The sequence below is a fragment of the Mytilus galloprovincialis genome, chromosome 13 (assembly GCF_965363235.1).
Source record: "Mytilus galloprovincialis chromosome 13, xbMytGall1.hap1.1, whole genome shotgun sequence".
Lineage (NCBI taxonomy): Eukaryota > Metazoa > Mollusca > Bivalvia > Mytilida > Mytilidae > Mytilus > Mytilus galloprovincialis.
In genome coordinates, this window is record NC_134850.1 from 43840841 (window position 1) to 43866754 (window position 25914).

Genomic DNA, 25914 nt, shown 5'->3' on the forward strand with positions numbered 1-25914 from the left:
TAAAAATTCTATTTCAAGAATATCATTGGAATATTTTTAGAAACAGATTTTAACTCCAATTTAATAATTATTGTTATACATTGTTAATAACGGTTGCTTTCAAAATGATTTATCTCTTAAACGAAGGGCCCAACCTCGTTTTAGCTACAGTAAAATTATATCTATGTACTTTCCCTTCTTATCAAATCAATTACCAGCTAAAAGATAAGCAAACGATTATGAAAACATACGTTAGAAAAACAAAGTAAAAAAAGTAGAAACCACAATCATATAATTACAAATCTATATTACATAGTAATACACAAGTAACAATAGTCATAAATACAATTAATACTTTTTTCAACAAATAAAATAGCGAACAAATTTTGATCTGAAACAGTGATTTTTATCTGAAAAGTTAATGATATATACAATATTAGGTCAATGTCAGAAAAATATATACTTTTTTTGTATGAGGCTGAGAAACTGGAGAAGGATGAAGTTTAGAGAGCCCGTCCTCAGTTTTGTGCCGAGTACAAAAAAGTGTATATTTTGTTTTTATACTTCAACTTAAATTAATAAATTGGTAGCTTTTAAATAGAAACACAGATCTAAAAGTTATTTTTATTCCTTAATGGCCCCCAGATTGTGGAGAAAGTGTTCCATGATAAAATGGAAATTACACAAAATATAGATATGTTACTATATTTAGGTAAACACCACTTGTTGCAGTATAAAACTAATTATATATATATAAGTCAATCTTATTCGTGCAGTTAATTTTCAGATTTATCATTGCAATAATCTCTCTACGGTTCATACAACTCGCTTGCAGCCGTTTTGCTCTGTTCAGATTTTTCAGTTTTACATTTACATGTTTAAAACAACGTAGTACCAAATTGTCTGCAAACGAATGATTTGAACAGGTACAGTCTTAAAACTGAGACTGAACATGATTGGATAAACTATTGTATAGACTTTTTGGATAATGTTAAATCAATTTATTTACTATCAATATTTGTATAACCATATGTTTATACTATGCAGTCAATGTATATCATATCGGATCGTTCAGACTTGAGGCGTTATTAATGAGGCAAATACGACTTCAAACCTGAAAAAGAAGTGTCAATATGCAATGATAGAAATTCATTAATACTTTGTCTTAAAGATAATTCTGGTTAGGGCATTATAATTCAAATAAACTATATATATTTAAAACTATGAAGGTGATGAACACTGTTCAAATGAATAATATGTATAGAATTTTAATGCAGGACACTGTCAAATTTTTATAATGTTCCTTTGGTGTGCTTATACATCATGACACTATGTTATTGTGCTTAGGTGAATTTATGTATTTTTGTCTTTCATTTTTCCTGATGTTTTTTGTTTTTTTTTGCCGTTTTGGTTATCTTTTGTGACGTACATGTTTGTTTATATCGTGATTAAGATAATTATACACTGATGACTGCTGTTTCTCTATTATGACTTTTTTCCTTACTAACTTTGTTTTATTCACATATTGTTGTATATATAAAGGAATGTTATATGACTATCATACATGTGACAGTATAGCTTGCTATAAAACCAGGTTTAATTTACCATTTCCTACCTAAGGAAATACCTCTACCAAGTCAAGAATATGTTTTCAATTGGTTTGAAATTTAGAGATTTTGAATTTGCGATTTGAAAAGGAACTTTCCATGCTTTCCGTTACTGGTTTTTCTTAAAGCTCGGTATTTTTTGTTATTTTGCTTTTAAGTACGGGTTAAAATTCCGACAACAGCTGTTACCGATGTTCAAATCTCATAAATGGATTTATCAGATACAAATCAGGATAAATAACAAAAAACTAGAGAATACAAATTAGGTCAAACAGTAGAGAGACCGAATGCATTGACATGCTGCTTCTTCATCCAGGATGCTTTAACTAATTTACTTCTCATACATCTTGAACCATAAATTGCCTCACCTCCAGACTTTTCAGTGCTTTGCAATGTAATTTCCGATGATGTTGATCTTGAGGAGTCATCATCAACGTCAGACAGAAAGCCGTCACGGTGGAGTAACCAGTATGTACGAACGTATCCATGAAAAGCATTTAGAACATCTCGATCTTGCTGCAATATAGTAAGTGAGGTGGCTGCTAAATGATAAACATTAACCAACAACAACAAAAAGATTGTTCTGATGGTGAGAACAAACAATGCATTTAAAGATTATTTTCCAAGTATGTTCTGTAATTATGGTTGACTGTCAGTTGTAGATGGCACATTTCGCCTAGAAGCAATTTCGTCGGTACTTGCTGTATTCAATTATACATTCTATTAATTTTTGAAGTATAAATGCTAAGGCACAAATAGGTCAATCTCATTTTGAAGTTATGTGGCTGTTATGTTCTGTTAAGGTCGTTTGATCTTATTGACTGGTACGTTGTTGTAAATAAAAATTAATCAGGAGGAATGCCAAATATTTGAAAATTGAGAACGTGTGTAGGTAGGTGTTACCTCTTTTTTTATTTTGCCATGGCATTTTCAGTTTGTCTTCGAATATCAATGTTGTGTCTTACGACTCTCTTTTTAAACAGAAAATTTTAGAATATAAGGTCTAAAAGCAAAAAACAGTAATTTATTTGATTAATACTCACTTTCATTTCATCATCCCGTCTTTCTTCCATGACAAAGCCACCAAACACGTTCAATAAATCTCTAGTAGTATGGCTTATTTGTATCTTGTTTGCTATAGAAAATATATGTAAACATTTCACAAAATACAACATGTCAATAAGCATAATGTAGAAGATAAACGCTCGTTTCGTCTAATTTGCATGAAATATTTTACATCTTCGGATAATGATTTCACATAACGGACCTGCAAAAAACTAATAACAAGAGTAAAATGAGAGGTAACATCAGCCTAAAAAATGCCATTGATCATACAATTTTCTTGTGATTTCTTGAGTGGAACATTCATAAGTAACTGCATAGGCGGATTCAGGTCGGGCCCCCTTTCATGGGAAAAATTTGGTTGATTATATAGGGGATCATTTACTTGATTGGAGCGCCTCCAACCTTACAAAAAGTTCTTGATCCAAACTGTGATAACAATCTCTTATGCTGATAGGTTAATAATTTAGAAAGAGGTATTGTGTTGTATCTTGAAGACCCCTTAATATAACGTTGCAATGAAACTTGTGCAATTTAGATACCGATTTTTGTGAGAAAGGTCAAATATGTGGTTAATTCTAACGTATAAAACAGACGTAAGCATTTTTTGCACCTGTCCTAAGTCAGGAACTAGATGTTCAGTGGTTGTCGTGTGTTGATGTGGTTCAGATGTGTTTCTCGCTTTTATGTAGATGGTACTCGACTTTTTCAATGTTGTTAAATAATGTTCTATATATCCTTATTCCCTTATCATTTAGTTTGTAATGAACAATTGTCTTCCACATTTGACTGTCATCAACTGTATGAAATATTTTTTATATTTTTTGATAGACAATTATATTTAAACATACCTCTGCCCTGGGATTCCATTTTGGACGCAATGCTGACTGTTTCGCCAAATAAACAGTACCTAGGCATTTTCGTTCCAACAACTCCGGCAAGAACTGGTCCTGCGTTAAGACAATTCAAAAGCAAAGATTAAATAGACATGTATACCTATGGCAGAATGTTATTAGAATGAAACAACTACCGTATAGCTTCATCAGATAATATAGAAATCAAAGATTTATGTTTAAAAGATAATCTTGTTCAAACTTAATGTATTGCTTTGGATAGTTGTATTCGCCTAAATGTTTCATCTAGTTTTCAAAAAAGTACCTTTACCAGCTCATATTTGATTAAAACTACATTTAAAGGGTATGCGAAACGGATAAGAAGAAGTAATAAAATGACTATACCACAGGTATCATTATTACTAATTACTTAGCAATTTGTATTTATAGTTTTATACATTAAATTATGTACACATGAAGATACATTGTAATCTATTTTGAACTTATAATACTAACAGAGAAAGACAATTGAATAGTGTAGAGTGATGACGAATGGACCAATGATATTAAAAATAACGAAACCTTAAAACCCAATGACAATTGCGTGTGCAATCTGTCACATTACAAATGACACTACATGTCTCATCATCATGTTTATATTGATAATTATAATATAGAAAATCAGATGTTCGCTAATATTGTGTAAAATTAAAAATGTTATCAAAACAATTGGATAAATATCTTTATGTGATATATCTTTAAATTAAAAATGTTATTATTTTACTGTCCATGTTTATTTCTTCAACATTATTTTGACATGTAATCTTAATAATTCTTATTATATATTTGTCATTATATGTAATATTTTGTATGTGTTTGTCTTGTACAACATTTTGTGGGACTCGGCGAAATTTAAAATGTTCAACTATTGATAATCGTTTTAATAATAAAATGCATAACCAGATATTCACTAAAACAGCTTTTTTAATAACATTTAACATTTGTATGGAATAATTTAATGTCAAATATTTGAAAGCCTGCGATATAAAAAAAGACAACACATTGATTACAAAATCAAAAAGAAAAAATATTTGAGCAGTACAATCAAATAAATGAACACGAATGGATTTTGGACATCTGGATGTCCAACCTTTGTTTCGACAAAAAGAGCTATTAAAGTAATATTATATAGCCTTACATCAAAGTCACGTCTAAGTATAAAAATCAACACACAATAGCATATAATATATATACCTGAGTGTAATCCGACTCGCAGTTTGAATTTGGTTCCAGGTAGGTGTGGAATTTCCAGTCTCCTAATATTATCTATAAGATCAAGGGCCATTGTGCCTATTTCCGGTGCATGTCTTCTACCATTTCGTCTAGGAACACCTAATAAAGTGACCTTCTAACAATAAATCATGCATTTCTGCAACATTTAGAAATTGTGAAAGACTTTAGTAAATACGAATCTTTCCTTTTCGTTCAAGAAACAACCAGATCTTAATTATAATATTTATAGTCATTGTTGATGATCATGCGTTAATAATTTTGTTTATTTTTTTAAACGTGGAATGCTGTATACTCATAATGGATCAATGTAAATAATTCAAGAACTGTATTTTACAGAGGAAATTTTGCAAACAAAAATGGGGTAAATGTGTCTTTGACAAATAACTGACATCAACCTTTTAATCATAGACAACAAGGTTCAACACACCATTTTTATGTTTTTATAGACGTTTTGTTTTTAATTTGAATTAGAAATCGATGTATTTGTTCTACTTTTTGAGAAAATTAAAACACACAAATGTCTATACACGTTTAAAACTATAATAGTGTAACTCACCAGATACGACCATGTATGCATCACCAATGGTCTCTACCTTATAAACGTCATAAATCTCAATTCTAGCATCAAAGCTTAAATACAGTCCATTCAACATATCGACAACCTGTAGAGGTGAACTCTGCGCAGATATACTTGTGAAACCCACAATATCACTAAAAAATATTGTGGAATCTCCATACTGTTCAGCATCTACTTCCTCGCTTCTTTTTAGACGCTCTGCGACACTCTTTGGCAACATTTGGTATAATAAAATATCAGTCCGTTTCTTTTCTTTGTTTAAGGCTTTAGTCCTAAAAGTAATACGGATTTATGATAATGGTATATACACAACCATTCTCACAATAGAAAATTCAAGTTTGAATTTTTTTTATTTATTTTTTTTATTTCGAAAACACTTTGCTTGTTTGAATTTCTTGCAATCATTTTTGGAATACACGAAAAAGAATATTGTAGTAAAGAGATTGTTCGACCAAAGCGAATATCTTGATTTATCCTCATCAAAACGGTAAAATATATTAATAAGGAAGCCAGTTCAACTTTTATCTCAGAAAGTTGTAACTTTAATTTCTTAATAATGTTATCAGTACAGAGTTTTGAAACGGTGTGTAATACATCAGCTCAGTATACCGACACCATAGAGGATAATAACTTTTTGGGACCAGCAGTTTCAACCTAGTGCTTAAAAAACAAATGACACTCCATATATATGTTTGGATTAACCTAGATTCAAAATAGGGACTCAAACCCTCAAATTTGAAAACCAACTATATAAAGAAACTGGATATGTTAGGATCTGATTAATTTAAGTGATCATGACATCAAAAACCATTTTTCTAGTATAATTAATCCAAGCCAAAATTAATTTCGTACGTTTGATACCAAAACTCATCAGTCTTTTACTGGTACGTGTTGTCATTTGTCTATAGATATGTAGATGGGATTATTTGTGTGAAAATGCTGCGAAAAAGCATAGAGAATATCAAATTGTGAGCCATAGCACGAACAATTTGATATAGATGTTTTCAAGTTGAATATAACAAAGCTAGTATTAAAAAAAGTGTTCGTCTTGTCGGAGTTACTTCAAACATATTACGTAATGTAAGGCCGGCTAAATTTATGAGACGAATATTAATAATGTTTGATAAAAAAATTGGTGCGTTTTGGAATATTTTAGTTAAATATGATATATAATGAAGTAAATGATTTTCAAAACTGTATTGATATTGAGTTCCTAACTATATGAAACACAAATGTTATACGAATTCAGCCGAAATCGTTCAATAAGTACTGGTTATCTTATAAATTATTACTGAAAACTACGTCATTGATCTTTGTGTGAGATGGTTTGACTAGCAAGTGATAATATACCCTTTTGAAACGTAATGGAAGCCTCTTCATAAGCAGTTTCAAGCTAAAACTAGCAGAAACCAAAATGTGGCAGTTTTTACAGGCAAATATTGTTAATGTTATTGTCCCCAAAAATGATTTAAAGGTATATTGAAAAACTACATATAGAAACAAATTATAGAACTCGGTTATATCATCATGTATACTTCATAGATAATAAGAAAATGAAGAAAATTTGACCTATACGAAATTATTTTTTAAAACAATCAATCGATATTGTGAGACATTAGAAATTGAAATAAAAATTCAGGAAAACCTGCTTGCTGTTCGGTGTGAGCCAAGGATCCGTTTTAAAGGTTGTGATTTGACCTATAATTGTTTACTTTGTACACATTTGGAGTTGAAGTCATAAAACTTTGCTCAGTGCTCGGAGCACAAAAATCATACTCCAAACATGAAATCCAGCATTTTGATTGGTTGAATTTCGAGTACGAGTACAAAAAACTGACTCGAAAGTTTTATGACCGCAAGGTTTGGTTTTGGTATATATTGAGTATCTTCTATTAAATATGGTATAAATGTTAGTAATTCACGAAAGGTTGAACGTTTTACTATATTGTGATAAGGCATCATTGTTTGCAGTTGAAGGATCTGACCCATATATGTTTAATTTTTGTTGAAGTTATGATGTATCGGTGCATTGTTACATTTTTTAATATCAAATACCAAAGTGACACACAATCCTACCTGTTTGCGATGGAAATTGAATACTTTTGGATTTCAGATGTTAATGAGTACACTGCAAATACAATCAAAGGGCATACAATAAGAATGACACCAAACACAATGCATATAGTTATGACACTTTGAAGTTCTTTTTCAGATGCTTTGGCGAGACTTTCGTCAATGGTCATGGCGAGCTCGTTTTGTGTACGTGTCAAGACTCCCTGATATATTGTCATATTATCAAACCATCTTTCAGCTTCAACTATAGATGCTTGTGTACTAGTATAATTATTTGACTTAATTCTATTTCTGTAATCTTCTATTGGGACAATAACCTCGGTATTTTTAGCCAATTCTATGTTATAAATGTCAAATGCTATTTTCGAGTAGAATCTGGCCGATTCAAAAGTGACGTTAGCTCGATCCTGATTTTCCATGAACAAAAGATACTTTTCTCTTGTTTCAAAACCGCCAGTAGCGTAAAAGGATACTCCAAGCGCCCGTTCTCTTCCAAAAAGTTCACTAGACACAATAATTTCTTGATATGCCACCACGTCTTTCCAAACTGAACCGGTACTCGATTCGCTAATTGCGTCGTATAACCATTTCAATAGAACCATTATGCTGTTGGAATAGAAATCTAGTTCAGTTTCCACGGACTGATTATAAACGTCAAGCTGATATCGGTGTTTATTCAAATATGAGAGAAAACGTTCCCTTGTTTCCATTTCCATCACTATGTCATCTCCTCTCGGCCATTTTGATAAATTTTGAATTGCAAGATCAGTATCCGGGTATCTCTGCAGTAGAAAATCCTTTGTCTCTGGCTTAATATTGCTGACATAAAGGGCACTCATATCTCGTTCAAACTGAATGGTACGCAGTAGCGCTCCTAATTCTATGCTGAAGAAGAGCAGTTCTCGAACATTAGCAGAACTGATGTAGTTGTCGATGGCTATTGCAAATGTGTTTGCTGTCATGCCAGTAATTACTAATACTGGAATCATAACAACTGACAACATCTTTATCATTTGTTTACGTTTCCCTGCATCTGTGATAGGATTACCTTAAAAATAAAATATTTAGTGCGATAGTTTGGATTTCATCCATACATATTTAGGTTACTTCTGAAACAAGACAAGACAAGAATATGCAAAAGTATCAAGCTTTTCATAACTTTTTTATACAATGTTTGCATATCATTAAAACAAAATGTTCTCTGAAACTGACTTCATCAAGATCCTCAATTATTTTAAATACAAGAATGTGTCCTAAGTACACGATGCCACATCCGCACAATCATTTTTTATGATCAGTGGACCGTGAAAACGGGGTAAAATCTCTAATTTGACATTAAAATTAGAAAGATTTTATCATAATTAACATGTGTACTAAGTTTCAAGTTGATTGGACTTCAACTTCATCAAAAACTACCTCGATCAAAAACTTTAACCTGTATCGGGACGATCGGACGGACGGGAGGACGAACGAATGAACAGACGGTCGCACAGATCAGAAAACATAATGCCCATAAATGGGGCTTAATAAAAACAGCATGTTATTAGTTTAATGCGTCCGAACTTTTTTTCATGCTTTACTTTCATCGGGAATTATTTAATGACAAGATAGTTTTTGAGTTCGGAAGACTCACTTTAAACGAGCGATGAGAACAAACTGTACTCCTTTTATTGCCGACTTTTTCTTTAATATATGACGCATTTTATTTATTTGGAGTTGTTGTTCCTTCAAGTATCTTTAATTTCGTTGAATTCCTCAACTTTTTTCTACTTTTATCCTTGTGTTTTAAATACTATATCAACTAAAATGTTCTCTGGTATGTATGATAAGTTTGGTTGGTTTTTATAACATTATCTATACTTATATCGTGTATAATTGATTAGTAAACAAACTCATCATAGATATCAGGATTTACTTTTGTATTAACTAATGCCGCTACAAGGCAGCACTCGCACCCGCAAAGTGGAAAGGGATTAATATAAGTTGCAAAACTTGTTTCCCAATCCACTATAAATAAATATGTTTAAACTATGATAGTTCATTAAATTTTATTATTATATTATAATTAAAATTAGCTAAATAAGAATTAGAAGTTTCACATAGTTAATTTTATTTTATTTTACTATAATTGCGAAAACTAGGATAAATAGGCTTTTCACTCGCAAACAAAAGGTTAAATGAAAAGGATCGTGCACAACCAAGACTTGGAAATGAAAAAAAAAGCTATGATACCGTGTGGAAGTAAATGTCACCCCAAGCCTACATACAAGAATGTAATTAGAGATGAAAACTAACTATGGCATCAATGTTTAATTTTTACGTAGTATTTGAATTATAAAAAGAATACACTGTCATATAAGTAAACCATCATTGTTTTTTTAGATAAAGTTTTTGCATTATTGAAACTTTTAAATGTAATTAAAAAAAATACCTATATGGTCAAAATACTCATATGGTCCGGCCCGTTAATAACCAAACGAGTATTATACTCATATGGTCCGACCATACGCGTACGGTCGGACCATACGCGTATGGTCGGGCCATATGAGTATACGCATATGGTCATGACCATACGCGTATGGTCCAAATACTCATATGGTCCGGAACATCTACAAAAGACTCATCAGTGACACTTGAATCCAGAAAAGTTAAAAATGACAAATAAAGTACGAAGTTAAAGAGTATTGAGGACCAAAATTCCAAAAGTTTTGCCAAATACAGCTAATCTATTACTTAGGAAGAAAAGTCTTAGTATTTCAAAAATTAAAAAGTGTTGTAACCAGATGATTTATCAATATGAGCATATCAATGATGTAGTAATTTACCTCTACACACTGCGTCACATCTTGTGGCTGCTTGTCTCATACTCAGCATGTCCATTATGGCTGTATTCAGCTGTGATGGTGTAAGGGAGAGCATCGAAGTGGTGCTTGCTGAAACACGGGACATCTGTTTCTCCTTATCAGATGGTTTCACTTTCGTTCCAGTCATTTTGTGATTAGTTATTCTTTAGCTTTCTGTCTCCCTTATTTTTGTCTCACTATTAAACCTAAAATATTGCAGATAATTGATTCAAAAGATTATTAATTTGCTGTTCAAATAAGATATCTTAAAAAGCAACTATAAATAACAGATTTTTAGGTATGTTGTGTCTGTGGAACATTATTTCCGAATTGTTGTTAAAACAATTCAAAAGATTGGCTATGTTATTTACAGGTACACTTTATCAATAAAGTTTCAAAAGAAAGTTGATAAAATGAATAAACTAACAGCACATAGGCAGGCCTTTTATACAAATTCAATGATATAAACTATAAGAAATGTAAGAAAGGAGGCCTCTGTTTCAAGTTGACACTAGTTATCAACCTGAGTGACAATTCGTTATCATAAAGTGGACATGGATATGATGGGTTAGGAAATTGATGCTGATATCACCCCCAGTTTTTGGTTGGGTTCGTGTTGCTTAGACATGGATATGATGGGTTAGGAAATTGATGCTGATATCACCCCCAGTTCTTGGTTGGGTTCGTGTTGCTTAGTCTTTTAATTGGTGTTCTATGTTGTGTCTTGTTTACTTTTATTTGTCTGTTTGTGTTTTAATTTTTCAAATATGGCGTTTTCAGTTAATTTTCGATGCATTATTTGACTGTCCTTCTGGTATTTTTTCGCCCCTCTTTTATAGAAATAGTTATCTATTAAATTTATTAAATGTCAAAATGTCTGGCAAAATTTTACCACTTAACCTCTGATTACCAGACCTCAAGTATATTTAATAAAATGCATTGGTGACCTGTTGGTGACCTTCTGCTGTTGTTTTTTTCTATAGTCGGGTTGTTGTCTCTTTGGCACATTCCCCATTTCCATTCTCAATTTTATTCTATTCTTTAAGTCCCATCTGGTTAGGATACCAGTTTTAAGAAGCATAATTGATATCTAAGTAGAAGTAAAGGTGTAAAAAATGTATTGAAACTCTAATTGCATGAACAATGTATTTTCCAATCAATAATGTACATTATTTTTCAAAGTAATTACTTTTCCAAATCAACATTTTTCCGACAAAAAATCATGTGTTTTCAAAAATCATGCCTGAAATAACAAATGACCAATCAGTGACATTCGAATTTAAGAGGTCAAATGCAAAATAAAACGATATAGAAGAGCACTGAGGGTCAAACATTATACATGTACAATTGATAGGAATGATTAAGATAAGGTTTTTTTTCGAAAAATCTCCCAAAGAACACAACTATTAGTCTGAGACGTTTTTTACTAGTTCTTTTGAAAAGGAAAGATTTGCCTGAAATGCCTTCGTTTTCGAAAAGTTTGGTCAGATTATTTTGTGACATTTCACTATACATGCAGTTCAGGTATTAGGATTCCAAAATCTTGTTGAAATTTAAATTCTACCCAGTTATTAATAAGCAATTATCAAAAGGTGATTTATTTTTAATTTTCTCTCCTGTATTTTCCCATATTATCACTTGATAAAAGATATTATACAGTTTTAAGCCACATTTTTATCAAATGAACACTTTATGATACGAAACTGATAAAGCACTCAAATTAGTTCATGTAGAAAATGGAAATTAAAAATTGATCATACGACCGTTGATTTATTATAATTGCATAAAATTGATAATAGAAATGGGGAATGTTTAAAAAAAAAAAAAAAAAAAAAAAAGACAACAACCCGTTCAAATAGGCAGAAATTAGACTAAGGCAACTAACGGGTCTTCATCACAAAAAAAATCCCACATCAGGAGGCTGGCTTCAGCTGGCCTCTAAACAAGAATGTAAACTATTCATTGACAACGGACGCCATACTAAACTCCAAAACATATTAAATGAACTATATTAGAGCGTTGGTTTTCTCGTTTGAAGTGTGTTACATTGTCATTTCGGGGCCTTATAACTGACTATGTGGTTTGGACTTTGCTGATTGTTGAAGGCCGAACTGTGACCAGAGTTGTTAATTTTTGTCTCATTTGGTCTCTTGTGGAGAGTTGTCTTATTGACAATTATACCACATCATTTTTTTATATAAATTAAAAATCATACAAGACTAACAAAGGATAGAGGCTATTGACTTGGGACAGTCTCAAATATAATACTAAATTTTACTACCAATGAAATTTAAGCTTAAATTCAACTCAATGTTAATTCGAATGAAATTTTATATTTTTAATGTGAATGAAGTATACCATAGCTTTTCCAAAATACAGCCTAGACAAATAATAATAGCTGTCAGTAACTTCGAGTACTCACTGGTCTGTAATTATTGTTTTTGGTTTCGGGGATGTATAAGTACCCTGTGTTTTTTCTTAAATATATTTCTGTTTTTAATCTGTTTGATGAGTTAAGCCCTATTTAATTTGATTTTTTGGGGGACAGAATGAGGTCTATTGTATATTACCGATACAGTGGAGATCACTTCTAACCTCTCATTAGAACTGTCAGAATATTCTGTCATAGAACTGTTCTAACCTGTCCTAGAACAGTTCTACCTAGAACAGTTCTACCTTAGTACTGTTCTAAGTAGAACTGTCAGAATCAGTTCTAGGTAGAACTGACTAAATCAGTTCTAGGTAGAATTGTCAGGATCAGTTCTAGGGTAGAACTGTCTAAATCAGTTCTAGGTAGAACTGTCCAAATCACTTCTAACCGTAGAACTGTCAGCAGAACTGACTAAATCAGTCAGGACTGTAGAACAGTTCTAAATGACGTCACTGCAGTAAGGGCACTTTAGAATTTAGAAGAAATAAATCACTTCCAATTACTTTGCTATATATTAAGGCACTGGCTACGGTTACATGGAAATGTAACAATAATAAAATAATTATTGTTACATTGGAGACTAATTGCCGGAATACAGGGTGGGGTACGGATCCGATTAATTACGAATGTAACAATAATATTTGTGTCTGCGGTTACATTGAGTTATTGTTGCATTACTGCACTTCAACGTACGGTAGCAGGCCCGTAGCCAGGAATTTCCAAGGGGGGGTTCGTGACTCATGAACTCGACTTTAACAGTCACAATTTGAACAAAACGTTGACTTTAACAGTGCTTATTTGATTTCAAGGAGGGGGGGGGGGGGTTCGTCCGAACCCCCCGAACCCCTCCTGGCTACGGGTATGGGTAGATTAATTAAACTTAAACTAGCCTTCCCTAGTTTTGTTGCTTATTTTTTTCGCCAATTAAGAACAACGATTAACGAATGAATGTTGGCAACTGTTAACATTAATTGCATTCAAATTGACTTTTAAGTTTTATAAGTTTTTCAGCTATGCTAAGTTGGATATTGAAATCGGAGCGAGGTGAACATAAAATCATATAATAATCCACAATAGTCATTCGATAGTGCAGAATGGAATTGTACAGTATGCAATACTGACGTGCACATTGCTGCATCACTCGTTTGTAAAGGCTGCTTAGAGTGGTTTCACCAAAATACGTCGGACTAAAACATGCCCCAAAAAACTGATACATATTACTAGTCCCAGTGTACATTGAAGTGAATAGAAGGTTATCCAACTCATCGGAGATATTTTTATAAGATTGCATACGGAAACATCATTGTTTAGGCAGCAACCATTTGATTTTCTGGGGGGGGGGGGGGGGGGGGGGCTATGGTTTTTTTTCTGGACAAATTTTTTTTGTAAGCAATCTATTTTTTTCGTGACAAGTCGAAAACAATTTTTTTCTTTCAATTTTAGCATTACATATAGTGGCAGCTGAGGGTGAAACAAACAATTTTTTTTTCTCAGAATCAAAAACAAATTATTTTTTTCTCCAAAAACTGGAAACAAACTTTTTTTTCCAAAAAAAACCATAGCCCCCCCCCCCCCCCCCCAGAAAATCAAATGGTTGCTGCCTTACGTTTCTTCGTTCCCCGTTTTTAACAGTCTCTTCCTAAATAAAACTCTACATTTAATTTGATTCATGGAATTTTAATCGTAATTTACCTTGTTTGCCTTGGATTTACATTCATTTAAGATTCTGTTTTGACAAATGTTCAAACGAAAATTGTACAGTGGATGAATTATGGGATATTAATGAAATAAGTGTTGTGTAGCCTAACGTAAAAAACTATATATACATTTGCACCATCTCGTCAATTTAGCCAGACTTATCCAGTGGCGGATCCAGGGGGGGGGGGGGGTCCGGGGGTTGGAACCCCCCTTTTTTTGGCCGATCAATGCATGTGAATGGGAGCATATAGTTGGAACCCCCCCCCTTTTTAAAATGGCTGGATCCGCCACTGCTTATCCATAACGATTATAAATGATATCTGGGAGTCTGGAACTCAGAAAAATATACTGGATCTGAACATGAATGAAACATTTGCCCCTGGACGTTCGGCTACAAACAAAATCATGCATTTTTCTTTGCCTTCTTCAAATTATATTAACAGTATACTATTCCAAGAAGAGGACTTCCCATACATGTACTTTTTATTTTATTTTTAAAATAAAGTATATGAATCAGTCATGTGAGTGTTGGATGATGCCATTAAATAGTTTTGTTTAAAAAAAAAACCCATCAAAAACTACTGACTTAAACATGTTAAAAAGTCACTTTAGCATGTTTAATGACGGTTCATTATTATGGATACAGAGAGGAAATAACGGTGAGCTAAATTCTTAGATATGGTATAAATACACCTTGTCGCTATTTGTCTGCCATTACTGGATATCACACAGGTTTCCGTAAAATTTTGACGTCATAAAACAAAATATCTGACGCCACAATGGAAAAGTCATTGTTGTATGCTTCAAAAGTTCAAGAGGCCGGGTCAGCCAGGATTAGCGATAAGGTGTATTGTGTTTCAAAGTTGGTGTCATTTTTATCATACGATCCGTCCTCACATAGAAATAATATTGGTTTACCATGTTTACAATGAGGCCATATATACATGTATATATATATATATATTTACATGATAAAGTGTAAATAAGTTCAGTTTTGGTTGATGCGGTCAAATGATTTTGTTAAAACAACTCTCACTCAGTCTGATATATCGAAACCACTGAAATTTGTTTACAATTCAATATTTTGAATAAAAAGAGGACTTGCTGATATTCTAAATTGATGTGGAAATTTTTTTGTAGCCAATGTGTTCCAATATTCATTGATATTGCTGTCATTTGAATTATAAAATCCATCGTAATATGTATTACTATAAGTGATTTAGTATGCGGCTATATATATATATTAAGATTTACATAACAAAGTGTAATTATGGTCAGTTTTGGTTGATGCTGTCACATATGGTCAGTTATGGTTGATGCTGTCAAATATGGTCAGTTTTGGTTGATGCGACAAATAATTTTGTTATATTCATGAGTCAGTCTGAGATATCAAAACTACTGAAATTAGTTTACGATTCAAAATTTTGATGAACAAGAGGACATGCTGGCACTATAAACTGATGTGAGCATAATTTTATTTTCCAATATTGCTTTCATTTATATTAAACAATCCATCCTGATATAAAAATATACGTGATTTACTTTGCGGCTATTAAGATTGACATCATGTTCATAATAAAGTGCAAATATGGTCAGTTTTTGGTTGATGCGGACAAATCATTTTGTTATACCAGTCAGTCTGAGGTATGAAAACTACTGATATTTGTTTATGATGCAATATTTTGAATAAAAAGAGGACATGCTGGCATTCTAAATTGATGCAAATGAAATTAGGTAGCATTGTGTTTCCATATTTCTATCATTTGTATTTTCATGATTTTACAATCCATCCTTACATAAAAATATTACAGATTTACTATGCGACTATAAGAGTTCCATAAAAAAGAGCAAATATGGTCAGTTTTGGTTGATGCGGTCAAATATGGTCAGTTTTGATTGATGCTGTCAAATATGGTCAGTTTTGATTGATGCAGACAAATAATTTTGTTACATGATTACATGTTACTGTCAGTCTGAGGTATGAAAACTACTGACATGACTGATATTTGTTTCTGATGCGATATTTTGAATAAAAATAGGAAATGCTGTCACTCTCAATTGATGCGAGAAAAAAAATTGTGGTCATTGATTTCTAATATTATAGTTATTTATATACTACAGTCCCTCTTGACCTAAAATTATAACTGAATTACTGTGCAGCTATTTTGATTTACATAAAAAAAAGCAAATATGGTAAGTTTTGGTAGATGCGGTCAAAAGATTTTATTATACGACTCAGTCTGAAGTATGAAAATTTCTGATATTTGTTTATGATTCAATATTTTGAATAAAAAGAGGACATGCTCATTGGCTGATAAAAGGGGGGGGGGGGGTTCTGGAGTTGGAACCCCCTTTTTTTTTTACGATCAATGCTTTTGAATTTGAACATATAGTTGGAACCCCCCTCCTTTTTTTAATGGCTGGATCTGCCCCTGCATGCTGGCACTATAAATTGATGCGAACAAAATTGTTTTCCAATATTGCTGTAACTTGTATAGTACAGTCCCTCTTGACCTAAAATTAAAACTGAAGTACTGTGCAGCTATATAGATTTGCAGAAAGATAGAGCAAATAATGTCAGTTTAGATTGATGTGGTCAAAAGATTTTTGTTAAACAGGTCCGTCCGAGGTATGAAAACTACTCGTAAACAGATATTACATTTGGTTAATGAGGATAATTTTGTTAAGTGATAACGAGCCATCCTGACTCCCAGAATAACAAATGTAAAACAATTCAAATAATAACCCTCCCCCTATAATACTAATTAACGGCCTAATTTATGAACAAAAAATGAAAGAAAAACAAATATTTTATACTACACATCAACAAAAGAAAATCACTGAATTACGGGGTCCTGACTTGGAACAGGCACTGACATACATGCAGAATATGGCGGGGTTAAACATGTTCTCTTGCCGATTATAAATCTGATAAAAAACCGGCAAAATAGCAAAACTCTATATAATATTAATCGCTATTTTGCCGAAGCCTTTATATTAAGACAAATATTTCTTCAAACTTATAAATCAATTCTAGCCGTAGAATTTATAAATCAATTTTAGCCGTAGAATTTATAAATTAATTCTGGCCGTAGAATTTATAAATCAATTCTAGCCGTAGAATTTGAAATCAATTCTAACCGTAGAACTGTTCTAGAAGTAGAACTGACCAAAGATTTGGTCAGTTCTAGCTAGAACTGTCTAAAACTGTTCTAGGGTAGAACTGTCAGGATCAGTTCTAGCTAGAACTGTCCAAATCAGTTCTAGGTAGAACTGACCAAATCAGTTCTAGCTAGAACAGTTCTAACCTAGAACTGACTAAAAGGTGTCAGGCTGACAGTTCTACATACTGTTCTAGAACAGTTCTCCTGACAGATTCTGACAGAATTTATGAGAGGTTAGAACTGATCTCCACTGTACCTTATGGATTTGTTTTCTCTTCGATGAATACTTATGGGGAACTTATAGATATTAATCTACTTGAAATGTACACTTTTTTATATTTGTCGAACGAAGGTATACCATTCGTTTACATATAAGTATCATGCGAATTTATTTGATTCAATGCACGTCAAGAGTTTTGAAAACAAATACTCATCTAATATGCAATAAACGATATTCAAACTGCAAAATGGAGATTCTGTATTGAACAAAATTAATGATTGATAACTGTGGGCAACGTGTTTTTGTCCACAGTTGTATGATAACAAAATAATTGATAAATCATACGTTGACGAGATAAAAAAAATAAAGACCAAGAACTGTGTATATAGTGTTGATTGTTGAATGTTGTTTCTTGTTATCTAGATCTTTTTGTATATGTTGTCGTTGGCTCGCTGTCGTCACAACTGTTATGATATTGTAATTATTATGTTTATTTATGTTGGCCTAATTTGTATTGTATGGCCTGATAGTTGTTTACCAAATAATCTTATAACTGTGCAGTTTAGGAATGATTGGAACTTTCTAGAATGATCCTTATAAAAGATGCGTAATTTAAACTTCTACGTTATTCCAGAAACTTCCGTTGTAACTTTCCAGGATTTTCCACAATGTTCCATTATAGAGTGTTCTAGAATTTTCCATGACAACACTATATATACAGACACTAAAGTTAAACTCTCATAATTAAACTTGGACATAGACATTGATAGACATTAGTATTCACAGCATTTGGATTGACACTTTTATTCTACAAACAACATCATACTGGATTGTGACCTTAGTAGTGAACATAATATTCAGATTGGATTCCGAAAGATTTCCGGATACAGATAAAGATAACAGATTGGACTCATATTTTGACAGTTAAGTTAACAGTAATATTTGTGTAATACCTTTTGTAAACTTTTGTATAATAAATATTGTTAAATTTTACTATTGATTTGTGTCTTTTGTTGGCTACAATTTAAAGGCGATTTCTGGCCGTAACAGAAATTGGGGGCTCGTCCGGGATACTGAACATATTTTATTCAAAATTTGTTTAATATTTTTATTATAACTAGCCAACAAAATTCTACAAAATGGCATTTGATGCTGGTAAATTTTTGAAAACGCCAGACCTGGAGAGTTTTGATAATTTAAAGAAAGAGGAACTAGTGTTGCTTGCTAAACAACTGAAATTAGTTTTCAAAGTATCTATGAGAAAACAAATTATAAAAAATTTGGTTATAGACAAATTAGTTGACGAAGAAATTTTAGGTGAAGAGGCTCTTGATCTTAAGGTTGAAAATGTTGACGCCTTTAAGTTAAAACAGCTTGAATTAGAACATGAACTTAAATTAAAAGAAATGGAAATGAAGGAGATGGAGAAAAGAAAAGAAGATGAATTTAAATTAAAACAGGCAGAACTGGAAATGAAGGAAAGGTTAGAAATGGAGAAAAAAGAAAAAGAAGATGAATTTAAATTAAAAGAACTGGAAATGAAGGAGAGGGAGAAATTAAAAGAACTTGAAATGAGGGAAAGGCTAGAGATGGAGAAACTGAAAATTGAAATGGTCAAAGAAGAAAGCAACACTAAAGTTCACTCTAAATCAGATTATTTTGATGCAGCAAAAAACATACGTTTGGTTCCAAAATTTTGTGAAAAAACAGTTGATAAATATTTTCCACAGTTTGAGAAAATTGCTAACAATTTGAAATGGCCTATGCCGTATTGGACTACGATGCTGCAAAGTGTTTTTGAGGGGAAGGCCGCTGAAATATACTCCGCACTTCCATCAGAAAAAAGTTCCGATTATGACACGGTAAAACAGGAAGTTTTGAAAGCTTATGAGCTAGTACCAGAAGCATATAGACAGAAATTTAGATCTTATAAAAAGTTTGATTCACAAACATATGTGGAATTTGCTCGGGAAAAAGAAGATCTATTTGACAAATGGCTTACGTCAAAGAAAACAGATAACAATTTTGATAACCTAAGACAATTGATATTATTAGAAGAGTTCAAACTATGTGTTCATTTAGACTTAAAAACACATTTAGACGACAAAACTGTTGAGTCAATACATGATGCAGCTGTCATTTCAGATAATTATACTCTTTCACATAAAAGAAGTTTCAAGGGTCAAAATGTCAATACTTCCAGTGGAAATTACAAAAATCAAAGCAATGAGCGTACTGATAGTAAGCCTGTTGCACAGAATAAGAGTCAGTCCAGTTATAATATGTCTAGTCCAAAATTTGATACTTTTGAGAAGAAGTCACTGACTTGTGCTTATTGTAAGAAGATTGGTCACCTGATGGCTGATTGTTTTAGACTCCAGAAGAAGAATGAACGAGATAATAAGCCGAAGACCAGTGCTTGTACGACACCTTATAATACCAGTACATTGGAATGCCCTGCGCGTCAGGCTTTTAAGTCCAGTTTTTGTGATTACATGGAGGAATACAAACCCTTTATGTCTGATGGGTTTGTTTCTATTGTTGATGATACCACTCTTCAGCCTATTAAGATTTTACGGGACACTGGAGCTTCTCAGACTTTATTGTTAGAAGGTGTGTTGCCTTTGTCCGAGAATACTTCTGTTGGTGCCTCCGTTTTGTTACAAGGTGTAGAGTTAGGTTGTATAGATGTTCCTCTCCATCGTATTTATCTGAAGTCAGATTTGATAACTGGACCAGTTGTTGTAGGTGTTCGTCCTAATCTCCCTGTTGAGGGTGTTACATTATTGCTAGGAAATGATCTAGCTAGGAACAAAGTGGTTGCTGAACCAATTGTTACCAGTGAACCGGTGGTGGATGTTAAATCACCTGAAGATGATGCTGAATTGTATCCAGCTTGTGTTGTTACTAGGGCGATGGCTAGAAAACAACAAAATCAGAATTTGCAAGAAGACAAGTTTGATTACATGGACCTTTCTGACACTTTTATAGCTGACATTGAAGGTCCTGGTAGCTCAGAAAAGGCCATTACAAGACCACCTAGTGTTAACAAGAATGTTATTATGCCATGGCCAGACGTTAACAGCCATTCATTAGACCGAAAGAATTTATCTGAAGAACAACATAAAGACCCTGAGGTTCTTCAGCTCAGCCAGAGAGCTCAACCACAGGAGGAAGCAGACAAAGTGGCCGAATGCTATTACCATCAGGACGGCATTTTAATGAGGAAGTGGAGGCCTCCTGATGCCACCCCAGAGGAGGAATGGAGAGTGCTATACCAAGTGGTGGTGCCTAAAGTTTATAGGCAAGAAATTATTGGTCTTGCCCATGACACCCCCTTGGCTGGGCACTTAGGTATAAGGAAGACTTGCCTAAAAATATTGCAACATTTCTACTGGCCCAGACTTAGAAATGATGTCGCAGAATACTGCAAATCATGCCATATATGCCAGGTTGTTGGTAAACCTAACCAGAAAATACCACCAGCACCACTTCTGCCTATTCCAGCCTTTGACGAACCTTTCAGCAGAGTTCTAATTGACTTTGTTGGACCTTTACCAAAGACCAAGACTGGAAATGCATATTTATTGACAATCATGTGTACATCTACCCGCTTTCCTGAAGCTATTCCGCTCAGAAATATCAAGACACCTACTATCGTCAAAGCTTTGATCAAATTTTTCACATTAGTAGGACTTCCTAAGTCTATACAGTCCGACCAGGGATCAAATTTCATGTCAGGTTTATTTCAGCAAGTCGTATACCAGTTAGGGATTGCTCAGTACAGATCAAGTGCTTATCATCCAGAATCTCAAGGTGCCTTAGAACGTTTTCATCAAACATTGAAGAACATGATTAGAACTTTTTGTCTTCAATTTGACAGAGACTGGGATGATGGAGTTCACTTTCTACTCTTTGCGGTTCGAGAGGCTGTTCAAGAATCCCTTGGATTTAGTCCCTTTGAGTTGGTATTTGGTCATACTGTAAGGGGACCGTTAAAATTGATTAAGGAAAAGTGGCTTACTGAACATACTGACTTGAATCTTTTAGACTATGTATCTAGATTTAAAGAAAAATTGTATACTGCTTGTCAAATTGCTCAGAAAAACTTAAAAAATGTACAGAACAAGATGAAAATATGGTATGATAAAGCTGCCAGGGACAGAGTTTTTGAGCCTGGTGATAAGGTACTTGTATTTCTGCCTGTCCCTGGACATCCTTTACAGGCTAAATATTGTGGTCCTTATACAATAGAGAATAAAATTAATGATTTGAATTATATTGTAAAAACTCCAGGTCGGCGCAAACAAAATAGAGTGTGTCATATTAATATGTTAAAACCATATTTTGAGCGTACTAATGTACTATGTGATAGTAAACCAGTTGCCACTTTAGGCATGGTTAACTTTGAGAACAATCATGACAAACCAGATGTAATTGAACCAACTTTTAGTTGTAAAACTATGGAAGAGACAGTTAGATTGAAAAATTCAGAAATTTTGTCAAATTTAGATTCAAAACTTGCACATCTGTCTTTTGATCGTAGAGAAGAAATAAAAACTTTGGTATTTTCTTTTAAAAATCTTTTTCCAGATGTGCCAAACAAAACCACTGCTGTTTGTCATGATGTTGATGTCGGAGATGCTTCTCCAATTAAGCAACATCCTTACAGGCTCAATCCACTCAAACTTGAAGTTATGAGAAAAGAAATTAAATATATGCTTGACAATGATATTATTGAGCCGAGTAACAGTGAATGGAGCTCTCCTTGTCTCCTTGTGCCAAAACCAGATAAAACTTTTCGTTTCGTGACTGATTTCAGAAAAGTAAATTCAGTCTCAAAATCGGATTCCTATCCGATTCCAAGGATAGACGATTGTATTGACAATATTGGTCAAGCAAAATTTGTGAGCAAATTTGATTTATTGAAAGGTTATTGGCAAGTTTCATTGACACAGAGAGCTCGTGAAATATCAGCTTTTGTTACACCAGATGGCTTATTTCAATATACTGTAATGCCATTTGGCATGAAAAGTGCTCCAGCTACATTTCAAAGAATGATCAATAATGTTATAAAAGATTTAGACTGTTGTTATGCTTATATTGATGATCTTATTGTATGTAGTGATAGCTGGGAACAGCATTTAAAACATTTGTATGATACTTTTGATAGATTGTCAAAATCAAATTTGACTGTTAATCTTGGTAAAAGTGAATTTTGTCAGGCCACTGTTGATTATTTAGGGCATACAGTTGGCCAAGGTCAAGTAAAACCTATTATGGGTAAAGTGGAAGCTATTTCCAAATTTCCACCTCCTACAAATAGAAAACAACTTATGAGATATTTAGGCATGATTGGATTTTACAGAAAATTTTGTTCAAATTTTGCTACTGTTGTTCAACCATTGACTCATCTTTTACGGAAAGATTCTAAATTTATCTGGAGCAAAAATTGTCAAAAAGCTTTTGAAAATAGCAAATCACTTTTAATTAATAGTCCAGTTCTGATTACTCCAGACTTTGAAAAACAATTTAAACTTGCTGTTGATGCAAGCGATGTAGGAATTGGAGCTGTTTTATATCAAGAGACAGATGATAATGTTGAGAAACCTATATCATATTTTTCTAAGAAATTAGATAAACATCAGAAAAATTATTCAACTATTGAAAAAGAGTGTTTTCCAATGTTGTCAGCACTTCAACATTTTGATGTATATTTGAATCCCACTGTATATCCTATTCTTGTTTGTACTGATCATAATCCTCTCACCTTCATACATAAAATGAGAAACAAGAATCAGAGGTTGACTAGGTGGAGTTTATTGTTACAGGAATATGATGTAATTGTAAAACATATTAAGGGTAAAGATAATGTAATATCTGATGCTTTATCTAGAGCTTATTAAATCACTTTGTATATATTATGTATTTTTGTTCATATTATTCATGATAAGTTTTCGTTACACTAAAACTTCTTTTAAGGGGGAAGGTGTTATGATATTGTAATTATTATGTTTATTTATGTTGGCCTAATTTGTGTTGTATGGCCTGATAGTTGTTTACCAAATAATCTTATAACTGTGCAGTTTAGGAATGATTGGAACTTTCTAGAATGATCCTTATAAAAGATGCGTAATTTAAACTTCTACGTTATTCCAGAAACTTCCGTTGTAACTTTCCAGGATTTTCCACAATGTTCCATTATAGAGTGTTCTAGAATTTTCCATGACAACACTATATATACAGACACTAAAGTTAAACTCTCATAATTAAACTTGGACATAGACATTGATAGACATTAGTATTCACAGCATTTGGATTGACACTTTTATTCTACAAACAACATCATACTGGATTGTGACCTTAGTAGTGAACATAATATTCAGATTGGATTCCGAAAGATTTCCGGATACAGATAAAGATAACAGATTGGACTCATATTTTGACAGTTAAGTTAACAGTAATATTTGTGTAATACCTTTTGTAAACTTTTGTATAATAAATATTGTTAAATTTTACTATTGATTTGTGTCTTTTGTTGGCTACAATTTAAAGGCGATTTCTGGCCGTAACACAACGTTTACCCAAACCTATGTGTATTTCTTTTCAGTAAATACATACTAGTATCTACTAGATTTAGCATAAAAGTATCATCTCTAACTAGACAAATAATCAAATTGATAAAAGAAAATGTGGTATGAGTGCCAATGAGACAACTCTTCATCAAAGTCACAATTATAAAAGTAAACCATTATAATTCAAGGTAAGGTCTTCAACATGGAGCCTATGCTCACACCAAACAGCAATCTATAAAGGGCCCCAAAATGACTAGTATAAAACCATTCAAACGGGAAAACCAATGGTCTTATCTATATAAAAAAACGAAAAGAGAAACATGTAGGAATCCAATGAACAGACGACAACAACTGAACATCAGATTCCTGACTTAGGACAGATGCATGTAGACAAAGTCGTAAATATTCTAAACTTATCTGAATGGGCAGTAGATAGGGGCAATTTGTTGTTATCAGATATAACACTTTAAGGAGAAAATAAAGCACCTTTGATACAATTGACTCTGACGATTAATATACTTAAGTTTGTTCGTTGCTTCGCGTATGTTAACAGCTAAGACATAAACAATTATCATTGTACGGAGCCCCGCTAGGGACATACAAAGAAAAAAATTATATTGTGCGCACAACGTAAATATATTGTGTGCACAATATAAAATAGTGTGCGCACAAAATAATATAGTGTGCGCATAATTTAAATATATTGTGCGCACAACTTAAATATATTGTACGCACAACTTAAACATATTGTGAGCACAATTAAATATATTGTGCGCACAACATAATATAGTGTGCGATAAATTCTTTGACCTTACACATGGTACGGGGCTTCAGTGTCTCCTTTGTAAAGTGGTAGAATGGAGATATGCATAAGGTTTTCTTTTGAAATGGGGCTAGATTACATGGAAATACTCTAGCAAAAAATCGTCACTGCATTTGTATCGACTCCTGAATACTGGAGAAGTTACGTTTATTTCGTGTGAAACTTGGTTTACCAACAGATGCGATGGAAGCCTCCACTTTATATCAGTGTTTATTGGAACGGTTTGAAACAGACTTGGCCATACTTTCTTGTAACAAATATAAAACTACTATTTGCACTTATGCATTATACTTTATTTCTTTTTTTTTCATTGTAAAAGTGTAGAGTAAGTCAAATCCACTGAAAACTGAATACACGTATACAAGGGTTTTTTTTTATCAATAAAGATGACTATGTTTGTTCATGATTAAGTACGGTTTTGACTCAAAACGTACTGTTTGTTATTGAAATGTGACGGTGTGTACAGTCTAAGAAATTCACAATGAAGTTGTGATCAAATAGAGATAAAACTGAGTACATATATAAATCAGAAGATGCACTATGAGACCAAATAAGACAGCTCTCCAAGTCAAAATTTATTAAAAGTTAACAATTATAGATTATAGTACGGTCTTCATTACGGTGCGTTGGCTCACACCAAACAGCATTCTATAAAAGGCCCAAAATGGCTATAACAAAACGATAAACATATATGAACCACACCAATAAACGACAATTACTAAATAACAAGTTTCCG

The 25914-nt window shown here is 32.8% G+C and overlaps 1 protein-coding gene across 1 annotated transcript in view; it reads right to left on the reverse strand.

Annotated features, from left to right (window-relative positions):
* Positions 1 to 374: 374 nt before the first annotated feature.
* Positions 375 to 25914, reverse strand: part of LOC143056536 (uncharacterized) — a 33047-nt gene continuing 7507 nt past the window's right edge. Inside the window, exons 2-9 of the mRNA XM_076229621.1 lie at positions 10250 to 10473; positions 7428 to 8472; positions 5331 to 5623; positions 4736 to 4873; positions 3500 to 3598; positions 2630 to 2721; positions 1955 to 2102; positions 375 to 1093 (exon numbers count right to left, since the gene is read on the reverse strand). Coding sequence (XP_076085736.1) covers positions 1068 to 1093; positions 1955 to 2102; positions 2630 to 2721; positions 3500 to 3598; positions 4736 to 4873; positions 5331 to 5623; positions 7428 to 8472; positions 10250 to 10415 — 2007 coding nt within the window. The 5' untranslated portion in view covers positions 10416 to 10473 and the 3' untranslated portion in view covers positions 375 to 1067. The remainder of the gene's footprint in view (positions 1094 to 1954; positions 2103 to 2629; positions 2722 to 3499; positions 3599 to 4735; positions 4874 to 5330; positions 5624 to 7427; positions 8473 to 10249; positions 10474 to 25914) is intronic.